The sequence below is a fragment of the Gasterosteus aculeatus genome, chromosome 21 (genome assembly GCF_964276395.1).
Source record: "Gasterosteus aculeatus chromosome 21, fGasAcu3.hap1.1, whole genome shotgun sequence".
NCBI lineage: Eukaryota > Metazoa > Chordata > Actinopteri > Perciformes > Gasterosteidae > Gasterosteus > Gasterosteus aculeatus.
Window position 1 is genome coordinate 5,639,165 of NC_135708.1, and position 17,070 is coordinate 5,656,234.

The following is a 17,070-nucleotide window of genomic DNA, read 5'->3' on the forward strand; positions in this document are numbered from 1 at the left end:
CATCTTTAAAAAGGATCAGAGTATTTCATGTCAAAAGAAATAATACAGCGTGTTGAAGGCATGTTTATTTTATGGCATGTTTAAAAATGTACAGTTGTTTCCAATAAAAGTAATTTATTAACATTAGAGCCAAACAATTCTATTTCTGTTAAAGTAACACATGGAGTAAATGTTGTAAATGACATTATAGTGAATAAAAGTAACGGATATTCAATATTTCCTTGAGAGGTTTGCTGAACCATTAAAAAGCTTCTTGTTCAAAACAAACCTGATTATGTGAAATTCACCTTGTTTTTATTATTGCTGAAGAAGCGCACACACACATAAGGACACATTTGTTTTGTATGGGGGGACAGATGAAAGACAGTCTTATAAAATGTCTTCTTGAACACATAAAGATTAAGATTAAAGCCTAATTAGGAGCCAACATCTAAATGATCATCTATTGATTGAAGGAGCACAGCAGCATTAAGCTGAGTTCTTTCACACTTCCATCTGAGTCCCAGAGAGCTGTGGACCCCCCAGAGTCCAGACCAGCTCAGGTACCCCTCACCTGCTCCACCTGCATCTACACCCACATGAACCACCATCAGCTGTACAGACTGAACTATGTGGTGAGCAGAGAGGAAGGTTCTCCACCAGGAGGAGACTCTCCCTCCTGAAGAGGACACAGAGACAATGAGGAACCAGAACCGGACCAGAACCCAGGATAAAGAGGTTCAGTGATTGTGGTGCTGAAGGTGTGTAGGTGGATCAGTGTGTCAGAGTAGACTCTGTAGAAGGACAGAGAGCCAGCAGGACAGTCCACATACACTGCTACTCTACCAGAGGAGGAGGAGGAGGAGGTGATGCGTGTTCTTGTCTCATTGTTATAGACAGAGTAACATTACATTACATTACATGTCATTTAGCTGACGCTTTTATCCAAAGCGACGTACAATAAGTGCATTCAACCATAGGGTACAAACTCAGGAGAACAAGAAACAAGAAAGTGCAATTTCCTCAAATAAGCGAATTTACAATTTGCTATAGATGAGTGACGTCACAAGTACAATTTAAGTGCTGCAATTTGTTAGTCTTTAGTCGAGGTAGAGTCTGAAGAGGTGTGTCTTTAGTTTGCGGCGGAAGATGTGAAGGCTCTCTGCGGTCCTGATGTCTTCAGAGAGCGCGTTCCACCATTTCGGCGCAAGGACAGCGAAGAGTCGAGACCTAGTCGAGTGTTTTGCTCTCAGTGAGGGAGGGACGAGTAGTTTTGCAGATGCAGAGCGGAGAGTGCGGGTTGGGATGTAGGGTTTGACCATGTCCTGGATGTAAGCTGGACCCGATCCATTCACAGCATGGTACGTGAGCACCAGTGTTTTGAACTGGATGCGGGCGGCCACCGGTAGCCAGTGAAGAGAGCGGAGGAGTGGAGTAGTGTGGGAGAATTTCGGAAGGTTGAAGACCAGTCGAGCTGCTGCATTCTGAATGAGCTGCAGAGGTCGAATGGCGGTGGCAGGGAGACCTGCCAGGAGGGAGTTGCAGTAGTCCAGGCGGGAGATGACAAGAGCCTGAATCAGTACCTGCGCTGCCTTCTGAGTGAGAAGGGGACGTATTCTCCTGATGTTGTAGAGCGTGTATCTACAGGATCGCGTTGTCGCAGTACTTCTCTTCTCTCTTGACTGGAGAGTAACCTCCATCAGAGGAGCTCAGACTCCAGGACTGATCATTGTATCCAAACAAACAGTCATCACTGTTTCCTTTCCTCCTGATTCCTCTGTAACTCACTGATACATTAACTCTTCCGCTCCACTTGACCTCCCAGTAACAGCGACCAGTCAGACCAGTTCTACACAGCAGCTGAGGACAGCAGTCAAATCTGTCTGGATGATCAGGATATGACTGATACTCCTCCTTCACACGTGTCACCTTCCTGTTGTTGTCACTCAGTTTCAGTTGTCTGTTTACTGTGTTTGTGTCGATTGTGAGTTCACAGGAATCTGATGAGAGAACAAGACACAATACAGCTGCAGTTATTAATCATGTGTTCATCTACTGACACTTTGATGATGACATCACAGAGGTGAATGAGTGATGTCACAGTGTGAAGATGGTGGAATCTTCATGAATCAAAGCACACTTACACTTCCTCAGACCTGGTCTCAACCATCGGACTCCATCAGGCTCCACCCTGAAAGGAGGAGGGGGGGTCAGAGCAGCATGGAGACATGGACATTACATCACTCTCACACACACAGCTTTGTCCTTCATGTCCACATGGACCACCTCTTCTTCTTCTACCACTACTTACAGACGACCACAGACTGTCAGTCAGGCGTCACACAGCGACGAGGTGCTGGAATATATTCATGAAGAAGATGAATGGATAACAAATAAGAAATGGACCTGTCTTTTGAACACATGAAGGACGGCAGCGGATGATTTTCCTGAGACCATCTACCTAAAACTACCACATGCGGCAAACTTCCACTTCATGTCACAAATATATGCAAACTAGCAACACAAGTTGAAGGGGCCAGGAGGGGACGCCACTTCCCCCGCCCTGAGGGCAGAACAGACGTGTAGCAGAAAAGAGCTGCTGCACAAACTACCAGAGAGGTCAAAAGTCTTCACATTCATTACTCAAGTACAAGTATAGATACTCGGCTTTAAAAAGAGTATCGACTCAAGCTTTTTACTTCAGTAAAAGTACAAAACTACTTAAAGTGTAAAAGTAAAAGTAATGTAAGGGAAAAAAATGTCCATTAAGGACAAACTCTTAATGTGTGACCTCGCTCACAGAACATGTCAGTCCGTTACAATATGATCGAAGCTGCCTTCAGATCACAAGTGTTTGTCCCCTTCCTAATTCCTTATTTTTTTGCATGTTTGTCACACTTACATGTTTCAGATCAAACAAATTTAAATATTAAAAAAAGATAAAACAAGTAAACACAAAATGCAGTTTTTAAATAAAGGTTTTCATCATTAAGGGGAGAAAACAATCCTAAACCTGCATGGCCCTGTGTGAAAAGGTTTTTTGCCGTGTGTGTTTTTGAACGACGACGAGCCGGAAGTAACGAGGCTATTTTTAAAATGTAAGGAGTAGAAAGGACAGATATTTGCGTGAAAATGTAAGGAGTAGAAGTTAAAAGTCCTCTGAAAAATACATACTACAGTAAAGTATAGATACCCAACAATTCTACTTAAGTAAAGTCTGGAAACTACTCACGTGGTGATGAATAAGAACACACGAGTATACTGATATCCAGTGAGTTTATGTTCTGTTACTTCTATTGTTTTGCTATGAACCTTCAACACACACACACACGCACACACACACACACCATCGTATGTTCTGTTCATTTCTACGATATAGTTGATACTAATTCCAGGTCCACCATCAGCTGTGGGTTCTTCACTGAACGTCTGTGGACGACTGTCACCTGTAGCTTCAACAAGTCCACTCTTACCATCCAGGGAACCGTCTCTCAGTGCAAAGCACCAAAAGCAGGTGAAGCTGAACTCCTTTAAAACACCAAACGTTCCTCCTGTGATGATTCATCAAGACGCTTTGAACAGATTGTCTCTTAATAATAATGTCTGGACTAAAGGACAAACACACACTGGAGGCAGAGGACCCGCATCTAAACATCCAAGTGTTGTTTGAGTTGTTAAGAGCCCACAAACCTGCAGCGTGACCACTTGACTCATATCAACCCACCATAATGCCGTCAACGTGTCAGGAGACACTGTCCTCTCTTATAACGTGGAGACAAAGCTCCAGAGAGACAAGGTTTTCATCACCTTCCTCCCTGTTTAGGCTCATCCTGGCTACTGTTCCTCACTACTTCTGTCTGTGTTGATGGTCTCATGTGGGACACAAACAGTTTGATGAATCTCTGGTAGTTTGAGGTCAGCTTGGTGTGTCAGGGTCTTATTAACCAGGCTGACAGTGGGACTGAGAAAAGTTTTCCAGCTCTACCTCCTCTACCAGACTGATGGTCTGTGGCTGCAGCCTCTTCATACCTGAGAGTCTCCAGTCTCCAGTGAGGATCATCCAGTCCAGCAGACAGCAGCTTCACCCCTGAGTCTCCTGGATGATTGTAGCTCAGGTCCAGCTCTCTCAGATGGGAGGGGTTGGAGCTCAGAGCTGAGGCCAGAGAAGCACAGCCTTCCTCTGTGATCAGACAGCCTGACAGCCTGCAGACACACAAAATAAGACACATGTCACATGATCTGAGGGAGCTGTGAGGGCTGGAAGGTCACTGCAGTACTGAGATACTATCAGGTACAGAGGGGTCACCTTAACATGGTTACTGACTGGTTTCCAGTCACAACTAAACACCCACTAATGTACATCAATAATCTGATAACATTACTACTAACTCTATAATGTCAAATATTTACATTGGAACATTATATTGAAAATAAACACATTTTTATGGAAATATTTGGAAAATACATGTTCGATTTAAATCATGCAAGCAGAAAGAATCTTATGAAGGTCAGAAATGTACCATGGCTGTAAATAAAGACACCAAGTGGACATTAATTGAATCCTGACCTGAGAGTCTCCAGTTCACAGTGTGGACTCTCCAGTCCAGCAGACAGCAGCTTCACTCCTGAATCCTGCAGGTGGTTGTTACTCAGATCCAGCTCTCTCAGACTAGAGGACTGGGAGCTGAGAACTGAGGACAGAGCGTCACAGCTTCTCTCTGACAGGTTACAGACACTCAGTCTGAAGAGAGGGATGAAGAAGAAGCAGAAAGTATAAAAGATGGCAGCAGATTTAAGTTCTGATGTATGAATCTAACTCTCTCTGTACTTACAGAACTTTGTTGGAGGCTTTGACCACTGGCAGCAGCCTCAGAAGCGCCTCCTCTGAAGCAGAGTATTTCTTCAGGTCAAACACCTCCAGATCTTCTTCTGATGACAGTAAGATGAAGACCAGAGCTGACCACTGAGCAGGAGACAGTTCCTCTATGGAGAGACGTCCTGAACTAAGTGACCGTTGGATCTCCTCCACTAGAGAAGCATCATTCAGTTCATTCAGACAGTGAAACAGATTGATGCTTTTCTCTGGAGACACATTCTCACTGATCTTCTCCTTGATGTACTGGACTGTCTCCTGATTGGTCTGTGAGCGACTTCCTGTCTGTGTCAGAAGACCTCGTAGGAGAGTCTGATTGGTCTCAAGGGAAAGACCCAGGAGGAAGCGGAGGAACAAGTCCAGGTGTCCATTAGGACTCTGTAAGGCCTTGTCCACAGCACTCTGGTAGAGATGCTGTGGTTCAGGATTGGGTTTAGAGCGTTTAGACCGCCGGGAGGTTGTTTGTTCTTCTGACAGCAGATTGACACCAGAGCTGAAGAAGGTCAGATGGACATGAAGAGCAGCCAGAAACTCCTGAACACTCAGATGGACGAAGCAGAACACCATGTCCTGGTACAGTCCTCTCTCTTCTCTAAAAATCTGAGTGAACACTCCTGAGTACATTGAGGCTGCTCTGATATCGATGCCACACTCTGTCAAGTCTGATTCATAGAAGATCAGGTTGCCTTTCTGCAGCTGATCAAAGGCCAGTTTTCCCAGAGACTCGATCATCTTCCTGCTCTCTGGACTCCAGTGTGGATCCGTCTCAGCTCCTCCATCGTACTTGACCTTCTTCACTTTGGACTGAACCACCAGGAAGTGGATGTACATCTCAGTCAGGGTCTTGGGCAGCTCTCCTCCCTCTCTGGTCTTCAACACCTCCTCCAGAACTGTAGCAGTGATCCAGCAGAAGACTGGGATGTGGCACATGATGTGGAGGCTTCGTGAGGTCTTGATGTGAGAGATGATGCTTCTGGCCTGCTTCTTGTCTCTGAACCTCTTCCTGAAGTACTGCTCCTTCTGGGGGTAAGAGAACCCTCTGACCTCTGTCACCATGCCAACACACTCAGGAGGGATCTGATTGGCTGCTGCAGGTCGTGTTGTTATCCAGAGGCGAGCAGAGGGAAGCAGCTTCCCCCTGATGAGGTTTGTGAGGAGCACATCCACTGAGGCCGACTCAGTGACATCAGTCAGGATCTCATTGTTGTGGAAGTCCAGAGGAAGTCGACACTCATCCAGACCGTCAAAGATCAACACAACCTGGAACTCTTCAAACCTGCAGATTCCTGCTGCTCTGGTTTCACTGAAGAAGTAATGAACAAGTCCCACCAAGCTGAACTTCTTCTCTCTCAGCACATTCAGCTCCCTGAAGGTGAATGGAAATGTGAACTGTATGTCCTGGTGGTCTTTGTCTTCAGCCCAGTCCAGAGTGAACTTCTGTGTTAAGACTGTTTTCCCAATGCCAGCCACTCCCTTAGTCATCACTGTTCTGATTGGTTCCTCTCCTCCAGCTGAGACTTTGAAGAGGTCTTCTTGTCTGATGGTTGTTTCTGGTCTGGCTAGTTTCCTGGATGCTGTTTCAATCTGTCTGACCTCATGTTCTTCATTGACCTCTGCAGTCCCTCCCTCTGTGATGTAGAGCTCTGTGTAGATCTCATTCAGAAGGGTTGGGTTTCCTGCTTTGGCGATCCCCTCAAAAACACACTGGAACTTCTTCTTCAGGTTGGATTTGAGTTCACGCTGACAATCTGCAGGAAGAAGTCCTGAATGAAGACAACAAAGAAGATCAATGAGTCAAAGAATATATTGCTTTCCTCAGAGAATGACTATGAATATATTCTGTCCATCTCTTGAGACATTAGTGAAGGTCTCATGTATCAGCATGACAAGTCTGTAGAGAAATCCTCTTACTGCTCTGCAGACGCTCAGCCAGCTCCTCCTGCTTCATTCTCCTCAGGAAGTGCACTGAGATCTTCACAAATGCCTCTCTGGTCCTCCTCTGCTCTTCATCCAGCTCCTCCTCATCCCCTTTTTCTAAGCATTCTGGGTAATCTGAACTCACAACCTTCTGGATCTTCTTCAGCTCATTCTTCACAAAAGTGAGGATGTTCTCCTCCAGCAGCTGGAACAGAACATTCTATGAATGACACCAACTAGAACCATGGAAGCCACCATCAGGTCCATATTGGACTGACGGGCAATCCACTGGTCTACAAAGTGCAGCATGGAGATGATGGTGAACTGAGACATGTTAAAGTAGTTGTACATGTACACACCATGAAGATGGAGTCCAGGTATGTTTGATGCTGCTGGGCAGACGGACCTGTGGGAACCTCTGAGCTCTCCTGGTCCTCTCTGTAGAGGAACATGAACCATCAGCTCACATGGTGTTTGGACCATCAACACCAATACAACATTAGTTAAAGATATTGGCTTCTGTCATGATTGATCATGATGAAAACCAGATGACGACTGTCGATGATGACGGACAGTTTATTAGTTGAGTGACAGTTAGTCATCAGTTTCATCTGGTTTTAGTTCTTACTGTGGGTCATAAAAACAACGTGTGCAGACTTCTGCATCTGGTACAAAGTCTTATGGAACTACTCCAAACCTCTTTAGTCCGTCCCCTGTCCTCTAGAAGCCTCCTTAGATCTTTTGAAACTAGACTTTGGACCTTTTCACAAAGTCAATACTTCCTCCAAACCCCTGTGTAGGAGCCATATTAATTTGGTATTAATTAATTTAATGTTGCTCTGTGCCACTTGGGGGCTGTATGTCCTTTGGGGCTCAGCCGACCTCGGATCAGCCCAGGTAGGCCATTTAACCTGCAGGAATCCCAGACACAGGTGTTGCTAATTTGGGAAGCAAACAGTTTTCGACTGTGACGGTGTGCGCCTTTGTGGTGAGCAATGCGGTTATTATGGGTAAATGTATTATGAGGTAAAGTTTTGCCGCTGTATGATATGTGGATGTAAAATAAACATGCAAGGTAATTGTACCGATCACAGAACTCTCCATTTTGCTGTGTTCGAGCGCACCGGGCGCACGTCTATATCTATCTACCGTATTAGCAACCAGTACTAGACTTTGTCAGTACACCCTGCATGGAGTACAGAGACCACGTTAGCTGGTCCACAGGGCACTGAGTTTATTCTAATCACATGTTCAGTCCCAGTCATCTGTCTCCAGAAACCTGCAGCTGTCTCCAGATGTGACCTCTGCTGATCCTGATGTGGAGGAACTAGCTCACATTGTGTTTATATCTGAGGATGTTTACAGTTAATGATTCACACTTAAACACAGATTCTGTGTTTAAGTGTGACATCATCACATCATCATCTAATCATGAAGCATCAGCTCACATGGTGTCCATCCTCACAGAGACCCAAACAAGGTAAAGGTCCATGATGTGAGGTCTGGATGTGGACCACATGAGACCCTGTAGTGGTTTAGGACTACTGGTCCTGCTGGTCCCACTGAGAATCAACAACTGAGTCTTTCAGCTCACTGTTTTCTTCACCAGTCAGTTTGGTTTAGTCCCAACAGGTCTCACCAAGTCCTCCATGGAGCTCTCCCTCCCTCACTGAACACTGCTGAAGGGCCCTGGAGCAAGAAACCCAGAACCTCCACCAGAGAGTCTGATAGAAACACCTCATCATCAGCCTGAGACCCTCACCTTGCATCAATAGAGGGACCAACATCTTTGAAGTTTAGAGGAGGATCCATAGACCGGTTACTCTTCATGGACACACAGCTGGGTCCAGGTCCAGGTCTCTGATGGGTCCTGGTCACATATGTAGAACCAGAGTCAGTGAGTCAAAGTCGTTGGGACATGGAGAAGAGTGGAGGACAGTTGGAGATGGTCCTCTCACCTCTGAGCTTTGGTTTGGCTGTCATGTTCCCCACACAGAGGGGCTTCAGAGGGAGGGACTCCCTCCTCTGGGTCCTCAGCCTGATTCATAGCAGAGTCCACACCTTCACAACAACCTGCTGGGAGAGCTCACACATTATTGAAAAACCACCAATTTTGTCTTTTCCTATAAAGCCAAATAGAAGCGCAGCAGCTAAACCAGAAGTGCACATTTTCACAGTAAAAGTCCTGGAATGGAAAGTTTGTAGGCTAGAAATGCGTCTGTGATCCAGCGTATAGCAGGGTAGGGTAGCATGGTGCTAGCTGGCTGCAAACTGTGGAATGGGTTTCCTGAGCGTGTCTCATTAGTGTCTCATTGAGCCGCGCCTCCGTTCAGGAATCCATTCCACAGTTTGCAGCCAGTTAGCAGACTAGCAGGCTAGCGCTGAGGCTAGACTGTTTAGCACGGCAGCCAATATCGTGGATGAAAAAAGGAATCGTCTAACTGCAGAGAGCAGAAATGCTCTCAAGAAGAACCTGCTGATGTAAGATTTGTTGAACACTAACATCACTTCCTCAGAGTCAACTTTGAGACATTCAATTTTTGTTTTCTTTTAAAGAATAGTTAGACTCTGGTGTTTAGTTTATTTCAGGTCATCTTAATTGCTGTTCTGATGCACACTGTTTTAAAACTTATTGTGTGTGTGTGTGTGTGTGAGAGAGTAAGTGTGATTGCGTGTGTGAATGAGTGAGTGAGACTGTGTCAAGTGTGTAAGATGTTTACAGTTATTTTATTGCACTGTTCTTCAGATTCAGATTCATCAGAGTCAGTTTACTTGATTTGTGCTGTTATTTTTGTAAACGAGTGAGTGAGACTGTGTGTCAAGTGTGTATGTGTGTAAGATGTTCACACTTGCACTTTTCATATTTCTAAATTTTTGAGACTCAAGTATTTGACATTTATGAAATTAAAATAAATATTGACATGACAATCAATCTGAAACCCTTAGTTTCAAATTGGTTTTCAGAATTTTTTCTGTTAACAGGATTTCCTGTTTTTCAAACACAGCTCTGGTATTGGAATATTATCTGTATCGGCCGATATCCAAATTTAGGTATCGGGATCGGATCGGAAGTGAAAAAATGTGGATCGGTGCATCCCTAATGTGAACTATTCCATTGTAGCCAAGGCTGTATTTGTATCTGTAGTTTAGGCTCATTGTCCTCTTGTCCTCTATTTGGCTCCGTCCATCTTCCCCTCATTCATTTTCTCCTGGTCCTGCATGTTAGTTTGGTTGGACTTCCTTCTCTTGGCAGGTTTGTGGTTTTTTAATCTTTCATAGACTTGAAAGCTAAATAAGTTCTGCAGGTGTTGAAGAGCAGGGGGTGTCAGACCCTCTTGAAATTCTTGTCCTCATAGAGGTGGATTTGACTTGTTACCTTGAAGCTAAAGGAGGTGAATGATTCTGCTTTCATAGAAGCACAAGCACTCACTACCTGGAAGGGGATCGGATCAAATAATGTGTGTCATGAGATCAATAAGGCTAGACTACACAAGGCTTTTGCTACCCTCAGCTGGCAGACATCTTGTCTGCCGAGATTAGGGGCGCTGGCCTCGGGACGGACGTTCTGTCCCATGAGGGTAAACAATCCGTCCTCCGTACGTGCGTAACCATCCCTACGTTTTGATGCCATACCTGCAGTATATATTCCTGCTCCAAAGATGAAAACCTTTGAGCAGGCTTGGCGCATGACTTGTATGTGTGTCAACTCTGTCTCCTGTTTGCAAACACTAAATAACCTGTTTCGATGATTTTACGCCGGTGTCGAGTGAGAATTTTTCTGACATATTTGGTCCTTCGAGCCGGATCTCAACATCTCTTTTTTCCTCTCAAAGTTTGGACCTGAAACCGTACGGGGGAGTTTGGGACTCCTTTCCAATAAGTCCTCCGCCCCAAGTCCGTTACAAGATTGGTTTGGATAGTTGAGAGGCCAGGTTCTACTTGAGGTGGATGGGAGTGACGAGATCCATTAACTAGCGAACAGTGTTTTTTCTTCAATACAGGTAAGAAAGCTTTCATGGCAGTCTCTGGGTTTCGGGAGGAGGTTTTTTAAGAGGAAACTCTTTTGATTTCGGAGTTCAGTGTCTGGTGTTTGGGGGAAGGTTTTCTTTAGGACTCTCTTTGGGCATTCGGGAGGAGTAGTCGTTTTGTCTATACAGGGGGTTCAGGGAAATGTTCTATGGGTATTATTGGAGTTGCCCATAACCTGGCGTGAGTTGCCGCAGGACAAGATACTGGGGTGCAATCTTCGGGGGGTTTTCTTGGAATCTTTAGCCCGGCAATAGGTGCGGGGGCCTGGAGACTGGGGTTGTTTCTGATAACCTTGACAGGTCTAAAAACAGGAATCGGGTTGTTTCTGAAAACAGTGTGAAACCGTAAGTACTAAAAACAGAAATTGGTTGTTTCGGAGTTCCATTGTCAGTAAGGCTAAAAGTGAGATCGGTTGTTTCGGGGTTCTGTGTCCCTAAGGCTAAAAGTGAGATCGGCTGTTTCAGGGTTCCGTGTCAGTAAGGCTAAAAGTGAGATTGGTTGTTTCAGGGTCCTGTGTTAGTAAGGCTAAAAGTGAGATCTGTTGTTTCAGAGTTCCGTGTCCCTAAGGCTAAAAGTGAGATCGGTTGTTTCAGGGTTCCTTGTCCCTAAGGCTAAAAGTGAGATCGGTTGATCCAAGATGGCGCCGTTGATGGCCGCCACGGTGCTTCAGTGCGCTTCGTTTTTTGTTGTTTTTGTTCTTAATTACGTTTGCTGCTGCGATTCCCGGATTCCCGGAGGCAGAAACTAAAGCTCTGCAAACCTGTGGTGAGGGAATTCAAGAGGTGGACCAGTGAGGCGCTGGAGGATCTTCGGGCGTGCTTTGACTGCACAGACTGGGATGTTTTCAGGACTGCTACTGACAGTCTGGATGAGTTCACAGAGGCTGTAACTTCCTACATCGGCTTCTGTGAGGACAGCCGTGTACCATCATGCACCAGGGTGAGTTACAACAACGACAAACCCTGGTTCACAGCGGAACTCAGAACACTACGCCTGCAGAAGGATCAGGCATTTAGAAGCGGGGACAAAGACTTGTACACAGAGGCAAAATACAAGTTTAGCAAGGCGGTGAGAGATGCTAAACGACTGTACTGGAGAAACTCCAACAACAGTTCTCAGCAAGTAACTCTGCTTCGGTTTGGAGAGGCCTCAAACACCTCACTAACTACAAGCCAAAAACCCCCCACTCCATGAATGACCTCCGCCTGGCAGACGAGCTGAATGAGTTCTACTGTAGATTCGAAAGACAATGTACTAATTCCATCCCCCACAGCTCCACCAACCTGCTGCAGTCCCACACCCCTCCCTCCCCCAGCCCATCAGGTGCTCACGCCTCTTCATCCATATCACCTTCCCCTCCCCCACCAGCAATGACCCTCTCTATTCTGGAGAGAGACGTTAACCGGCTCTTTAAAAGACAAAATCCCTGAAAGGCAGCCGGTCCGGACTCCGTCTCCCCTCACACACCCCTCAGACCAGCTGTCTCCGGTGTTCATTGACATCTTCGACAGCTCCCTGGAGACATGCCACGTACCAGCCTGCTTCAAGGCCTCCACCATCATCCCTGTTCCCAAGAAGCCCAGGATCACAGGACTCAATGACTACAGGCCCGTCGCCCTGACCTCTGTAGTCATGAAGTCTTTTGGACGGCTAGTCCTGACCGACCTGAAGTCCCTCACCGACCCTCTCCTGGACCCCCTGCAGTTCGCCTACGGAGCCAACCGGTCTGTGGACGATGCTGTCAACATGGCCCTCCACTACATCCTCCAGCATCTAGTCAAGTCAAGTCATTTTATTTTGTATAGCCCAGAATCGCAAATTACAAATTTGCCTCAGAGGGCTTTACAGTCTGTACACATACAACATCCTCTGCCCCGAAACCCACCATCGGCACAGGAAAAACTCCCCAAAAAATGAAAAAACCCTTACAAGAGGGAAAAAAGGGAAGAAACCTTAGGGAGAACGTCAGAGGAGGGATCCCACTCCCGGGATGGACAGACTACAATGGATGCCATGTGTACAGAATGAACAATGTATAATAAATGCAATTCCTATGACAGAAATGATTCATGTAATTGTGAGTAGTAAGCCAGGCGCACAGCAGGACCACTGCAGGGGCAACCACCATCAGATAGAACCACCATCCACAGAATCCTGTGGGGAGGGAGAGCACAGAGATTTTAGGAGAGGGTAATGTCGGTTTATGAGAAAAGTAATATGATTAATATCTAAAATAATGATGATGATGATGGCGTCAGCATGGCCACGGTAGGTGTCAGGACCAGGGTCCCGAAGGAACCACGATCTACGGAGACCTGATAGGGGCGAAAGCACAAAAAAAAAAAAAAAAAAACTCCCGGAAAGAAGCTGAGTTAGAAGCTGATTAGTCATGTGCATTAATAAAACTTGAATTATGGTAGAACGAGAGCGTAAGAGAGGAGCTTGGTGTGTCCTAAGAATTCCCCCGGCATTCTAAGCCTATAGCAGCTTAACTAAGGGCTGGTCCGGACTAACCTGAGCCAGCCCTAACTATAGGCAGAATCAAAGAGGAACGTTTTAAGTTTTACTTTAAAAGAGCTGACCGAATCTGCCCACCGGACTGAAAGTGGAACCTGGTTCCACAAAAGAGGAGCTTGATCTGGACTCCGCAGGAACCTACGCCAGGATCCTGTTCAACACCATCATCCCGTCTCTGCTGCAGGACAAACTCTCCCAGGTGCACGTGCCCGACTCCACCTGCAAGCGGATGACAGACTTCCTGTCTGACAGGAAACAGCACGTGAAGCTGGGGAAACATGTCTCAGCCTCTCGGACCATCAGCACCGGTTCCCCCCAAGGCTGCGTTCTTTCCCCTCTGCTCTTCTCCCTGTACACCAACAGCTGCACCTCCAGTCACCAGTCCGTCAAGCTCCTGAAGTTTGCGGATGACACCACCCTCATTGGACTGATCTCTGGTGGGGATGAGTCCGCCTACAGGTGGGAGTCTGACCATCTAGTGTCGTGGTGCAGCCAGAACAACCTGGAGCTCAACGCTCTAAAGACAGTGGAGATGGTTGTGGATTTCCGGCGGAACAGAGCCCCACCCTCCCCCATCACCCTGTGTGACCCCCCCGTCACTATTGTGGATTTCCCGGGCTCCATCATCACCCAGGACCTCAAGTGGGAGCTGAACATCAGCTCCATCACCAAGAAGGCTCAGCAGAGGTTGTTCTTCCTGAGGCAGCTGAAGAAATTCAACCTGCCAAAGACGATGATGATCCACTTCTACACGGCCATCATCGAGTCCATCCTCTGCTCCTCCATCACCATCTGGTACGCTGCAGCCACAGCCAAGGACAAGGGCAGGCTGCAGCATGTCATCCGCTCTGCAGAGAGGGTGATTGGCTGCAATCTGCCGTCCGTGCAGGACTTGTTCGCTTCCAGGTCTCTGAAGCGAGCTAAAAAGATCGTGGCCGACCCCTCTCACCCCGGACAAAAACTGTTTGTGCCCCTTCCATCTGGCAGGAGGCTGAGGTCCATCAGGACTAAGACCTCCCGCCACACGAACAGTTTCTTCCCGTCGGCAGTCGGGCTCATCAACAGAGCCGGTCCCCCACTGACTGACTCTGACATTCCACCGGCCACTCCCCTTCATACTGCACATGTCACTTTAACTGTAATTTATCACTTTGTCGTCACTTCGTTACTTGTTCGCTAGTGCACTTTTTTTTAAACTTTTTTAATATTTAAAATGTTTAACTAACTTTATTCCCTTGTTTTATACTAACCCATAGCCTTATTCTACTAACCCATTGCATTAGCATTTCATTTTACTTTATTTTATTACTTGTGCACTGCTGTCTTGTTGTCTATTGTCACCAACCGCCAAGACAAATTCCTTGTATGTTTGACATATTTTGGTAATAAATGTTTCCTGATTCCTGATTCAGGGTTCCGTGTCAGTAAGGCTAAAAGTGAGATCGGTTGTTTCAGGGTTCCGTGTCCCTAAAGGCTAAAAGTGAGATTGGTTGTTTCAGAGTTCCGTGTCCGTAAGGCTAAAAGTAGAACCTCAGCCATTCGAACTTCTGCATCCAGCTACAGGCCACCAGATCGGACCGAGGGACTGGTAAGCAACGAATACCAGTACATTATTCCTGAGAGTCTCTGAACCTCAATCCCAAAACTAATGTGTTTATACCAGCAGCAACAGTGCTGCGGAGCAGAGAAAAATTCTTAATATGATGATTATGATGTTAAAGTATCTGAACCCTGTTTGTTCTTATGTGTATTCCTGAGACAAATAGAGACGCGGAGGCCTGTGGACCAGAGGCTGTGGGAGGACAAAATGAGTGGAGCAGGGAGGAGGCCTTCAAAAGACGGGATGGTGTTTGGATGGAGGAGAGAGGGAGGAGGACAAGCGGTTGATGGTGGATCCCTTTTCAACAGGTCATATGCAAACAAACACAAACACAAACACACAGCCATAGGCTGATGGGGAAACAGGAGAGAAGTAACAAGTAATAAATTAACTTTAATGGAAGAGGATGTGAGATCATTTTTTTGTGTGATTCTAGAAGCACGCATAACTGTTATTTTAACCTCAAGATGAACGAAAAAAGAAAATGAGTTAATAAATGTGTTTATTAATTGATAAAACGTCACTATTAGGGTGAGACTACAAACGAACACCAGCACAAAGAATATCTGTTGGTGCAATTAATGATCATAGATCCAAAAACAGGTTTACAAACGAGAGAGAGAACGATTGGTATTATCAAAGAATGGTTTTGTTAACAGGTTTCGTCAAAATGAATGGAAGCTTATTGGAATGAAGCATGAGTGACTGATGTGAGAGAGTTTAACTCAACAAGCTGTTACTACAATTTTGGTTTTAACTATAGAGGTAATAAATCAGTTACACAAGAGCTAAAGGAAATTGAAGTATGAAGTAACTCCTCAATCTGTGTGAGAGAACTTAAGGTCCGAGATAAGAGATGCACAGGCATTCTTTAACACAAAGACGAGAGAAGACTAAACAAGTCTTTGTTGAAACAACAAAGGGTTTGAGAAACTAACGTGTCACTGAACAATGGGCAGATGTGGGGGAGATGCTGTATGAGTGCGGGGGGAGACAGTGGAGGCCAACAAGGCAGCCCAAAAGATTATTTCTCCTCATTTGGAGTAACTCAAGCAACCTCAAGAACACACACAGCGTTAAGTGAAATGAATCCGGATTGCAAATATTTATCTGGGATATAATTGGATGATGCACTTTACTTAAATACAAGGGCGTAAGGATTGTCCATTGAGAATAAGCTCATAATTGCTGGGATGTAAAGATTTAAAACGAAACCTTTACACCAGCGGTTCCCAAACTCGAGAATAGCGCGGCCCACCCAAACCTTTAATCACAACTCTGATGAAACATCATGATTAAATGACCTTAAGAATTTAACCAAAATCAAACATCCGCGAGCAAAAGTCCGTCTCCGCGAGGTATTTGCTCGCTTGCGAAACGTGAACTTATCGCGACGAGCGTCGTAGACGAGCTTTGGCATGTTTGGCAGAGCACCTTGAGCGCCGTGTACAACCAGTATGGATCAACCGATTAACCAATTGATCCATATATATAAGGCGCTCCGGATTATAAGGCACTGTCGTTTTGAGAAAATTAAAGCCTTTTAAGTGCGCCTTGGAGTGCGGAAAATGCGGCATATTAACTTTAATACCACAAGAGGGCGCCCCGTTTGTTGAACAACGACAGGCGGACAGCCTTATTGTTTTATTAATCTCTCCATTTAAATTGTTTGTGCTTCATCAACTAATGTTTCACATAACTAATGTGCCGCATCATGAATATTTTTATATTAATTTCAAACTTTTAAAAATTGAAAATTAAAAAACTTTATTTATTTATTGTAAATGACCTCTCGCTGCCCACCTGCAGTATCTTCGCGGCCCACACTTTGGGAATTGCTGCTTTACACAAACAAGCGGATTGTAGAGGAAATTTGATGACGTCAACCACCAGATCTATAAAAAAAACAAAAACATAGATAATTGGTATTACAACAACTAAATAAAATCAAATACCAAAAAAAAACAAAAGACCTGTTTTAATACACAGCACACAATTGGTGGTGAATGGTTCAACAGGAAACCACCTGATCAACTTTCCTAAGAGAAAACATTTTGGCAAAAAAACACAACTGAGATAATGTGGAAGGTAAAGACCTTATATAGAGATTAGGCCATTTTGAGCTATGTGTTAAATTAACACATGCTGAACAGGA

General features: G+C 45.4%; 1 protein-coding gene and 1 long non-coding RNA gene across 21 annotated transcripts in view; both read right to left on the reverse strand.

Moving 5' to 3' along the window:
• Window positions 1–16,810, reverse strand: part of LOC120811373 (NLR family CARD domain-containing protein 3-like) — a 126,429-nt gene extending 109,619 nt beyond the window's left edge. For 5 of the 20 annotated variants that reach the window (XM_078096845.1, XM_078096853.1, XM_078096844.1 and 2 more), the window contains exons 1-7: window positions 8,728–12,096; window positions 8,532–8,639; window positions 7,129–7,207; window positions 6,764–6,974; window positions 4,812–6,615; window positions 4,547–4,720; window positions 4,009–4,182 (exon numbers count right to left, since the gene is read on the reverse strand). In XM_078096845.1, coding sequence (XP_077952971.1) covers window positions 4,009–4,182; window positions 4,547–4,720; window positions 4,812–6,615; window positions 6,764–6,974; window positions 7,129–7,207; window positions 8,532–8,639; window positions 8,728–8,816 — 2,639 coding nt within the window. In that variant the 5' untranslated portion in view covers window positions 8,817–12,096. Of the gene's footprint in view, window positions 1–4,008; window positions 4,183–4,546; window positions 4,721–4,811; window positions 6,616–6,763; window positions 6,975–7,128; window positions 7,208–8,531; window positions 8,640–8,727; window positions 12,098–16,718 lie in introns of those variants that run through there. The other 15 variants (XM_078096855.1, XM_078096856.1, XM_078096852.1 and 12 more) reach the window with 11 other exon arrangements.
• On the reverse strand, window positions 1,934–3,958 carry LOC144390424 (uncharacterized). The gene is made up of 3 exons (XR_013454462.1): window positions 2,291–3,958; window positions 2,124–2,170; window positions 1,934–1,979 (listed from the first exon to the last, which is right to left on the reverse strand). It is a non-coding gene; the product is annotated as an uncharacterized LOC144390424 (long non-coding RNA).
• Window positions 16,811–17,070: the final 260 nt, after the last annotated feature.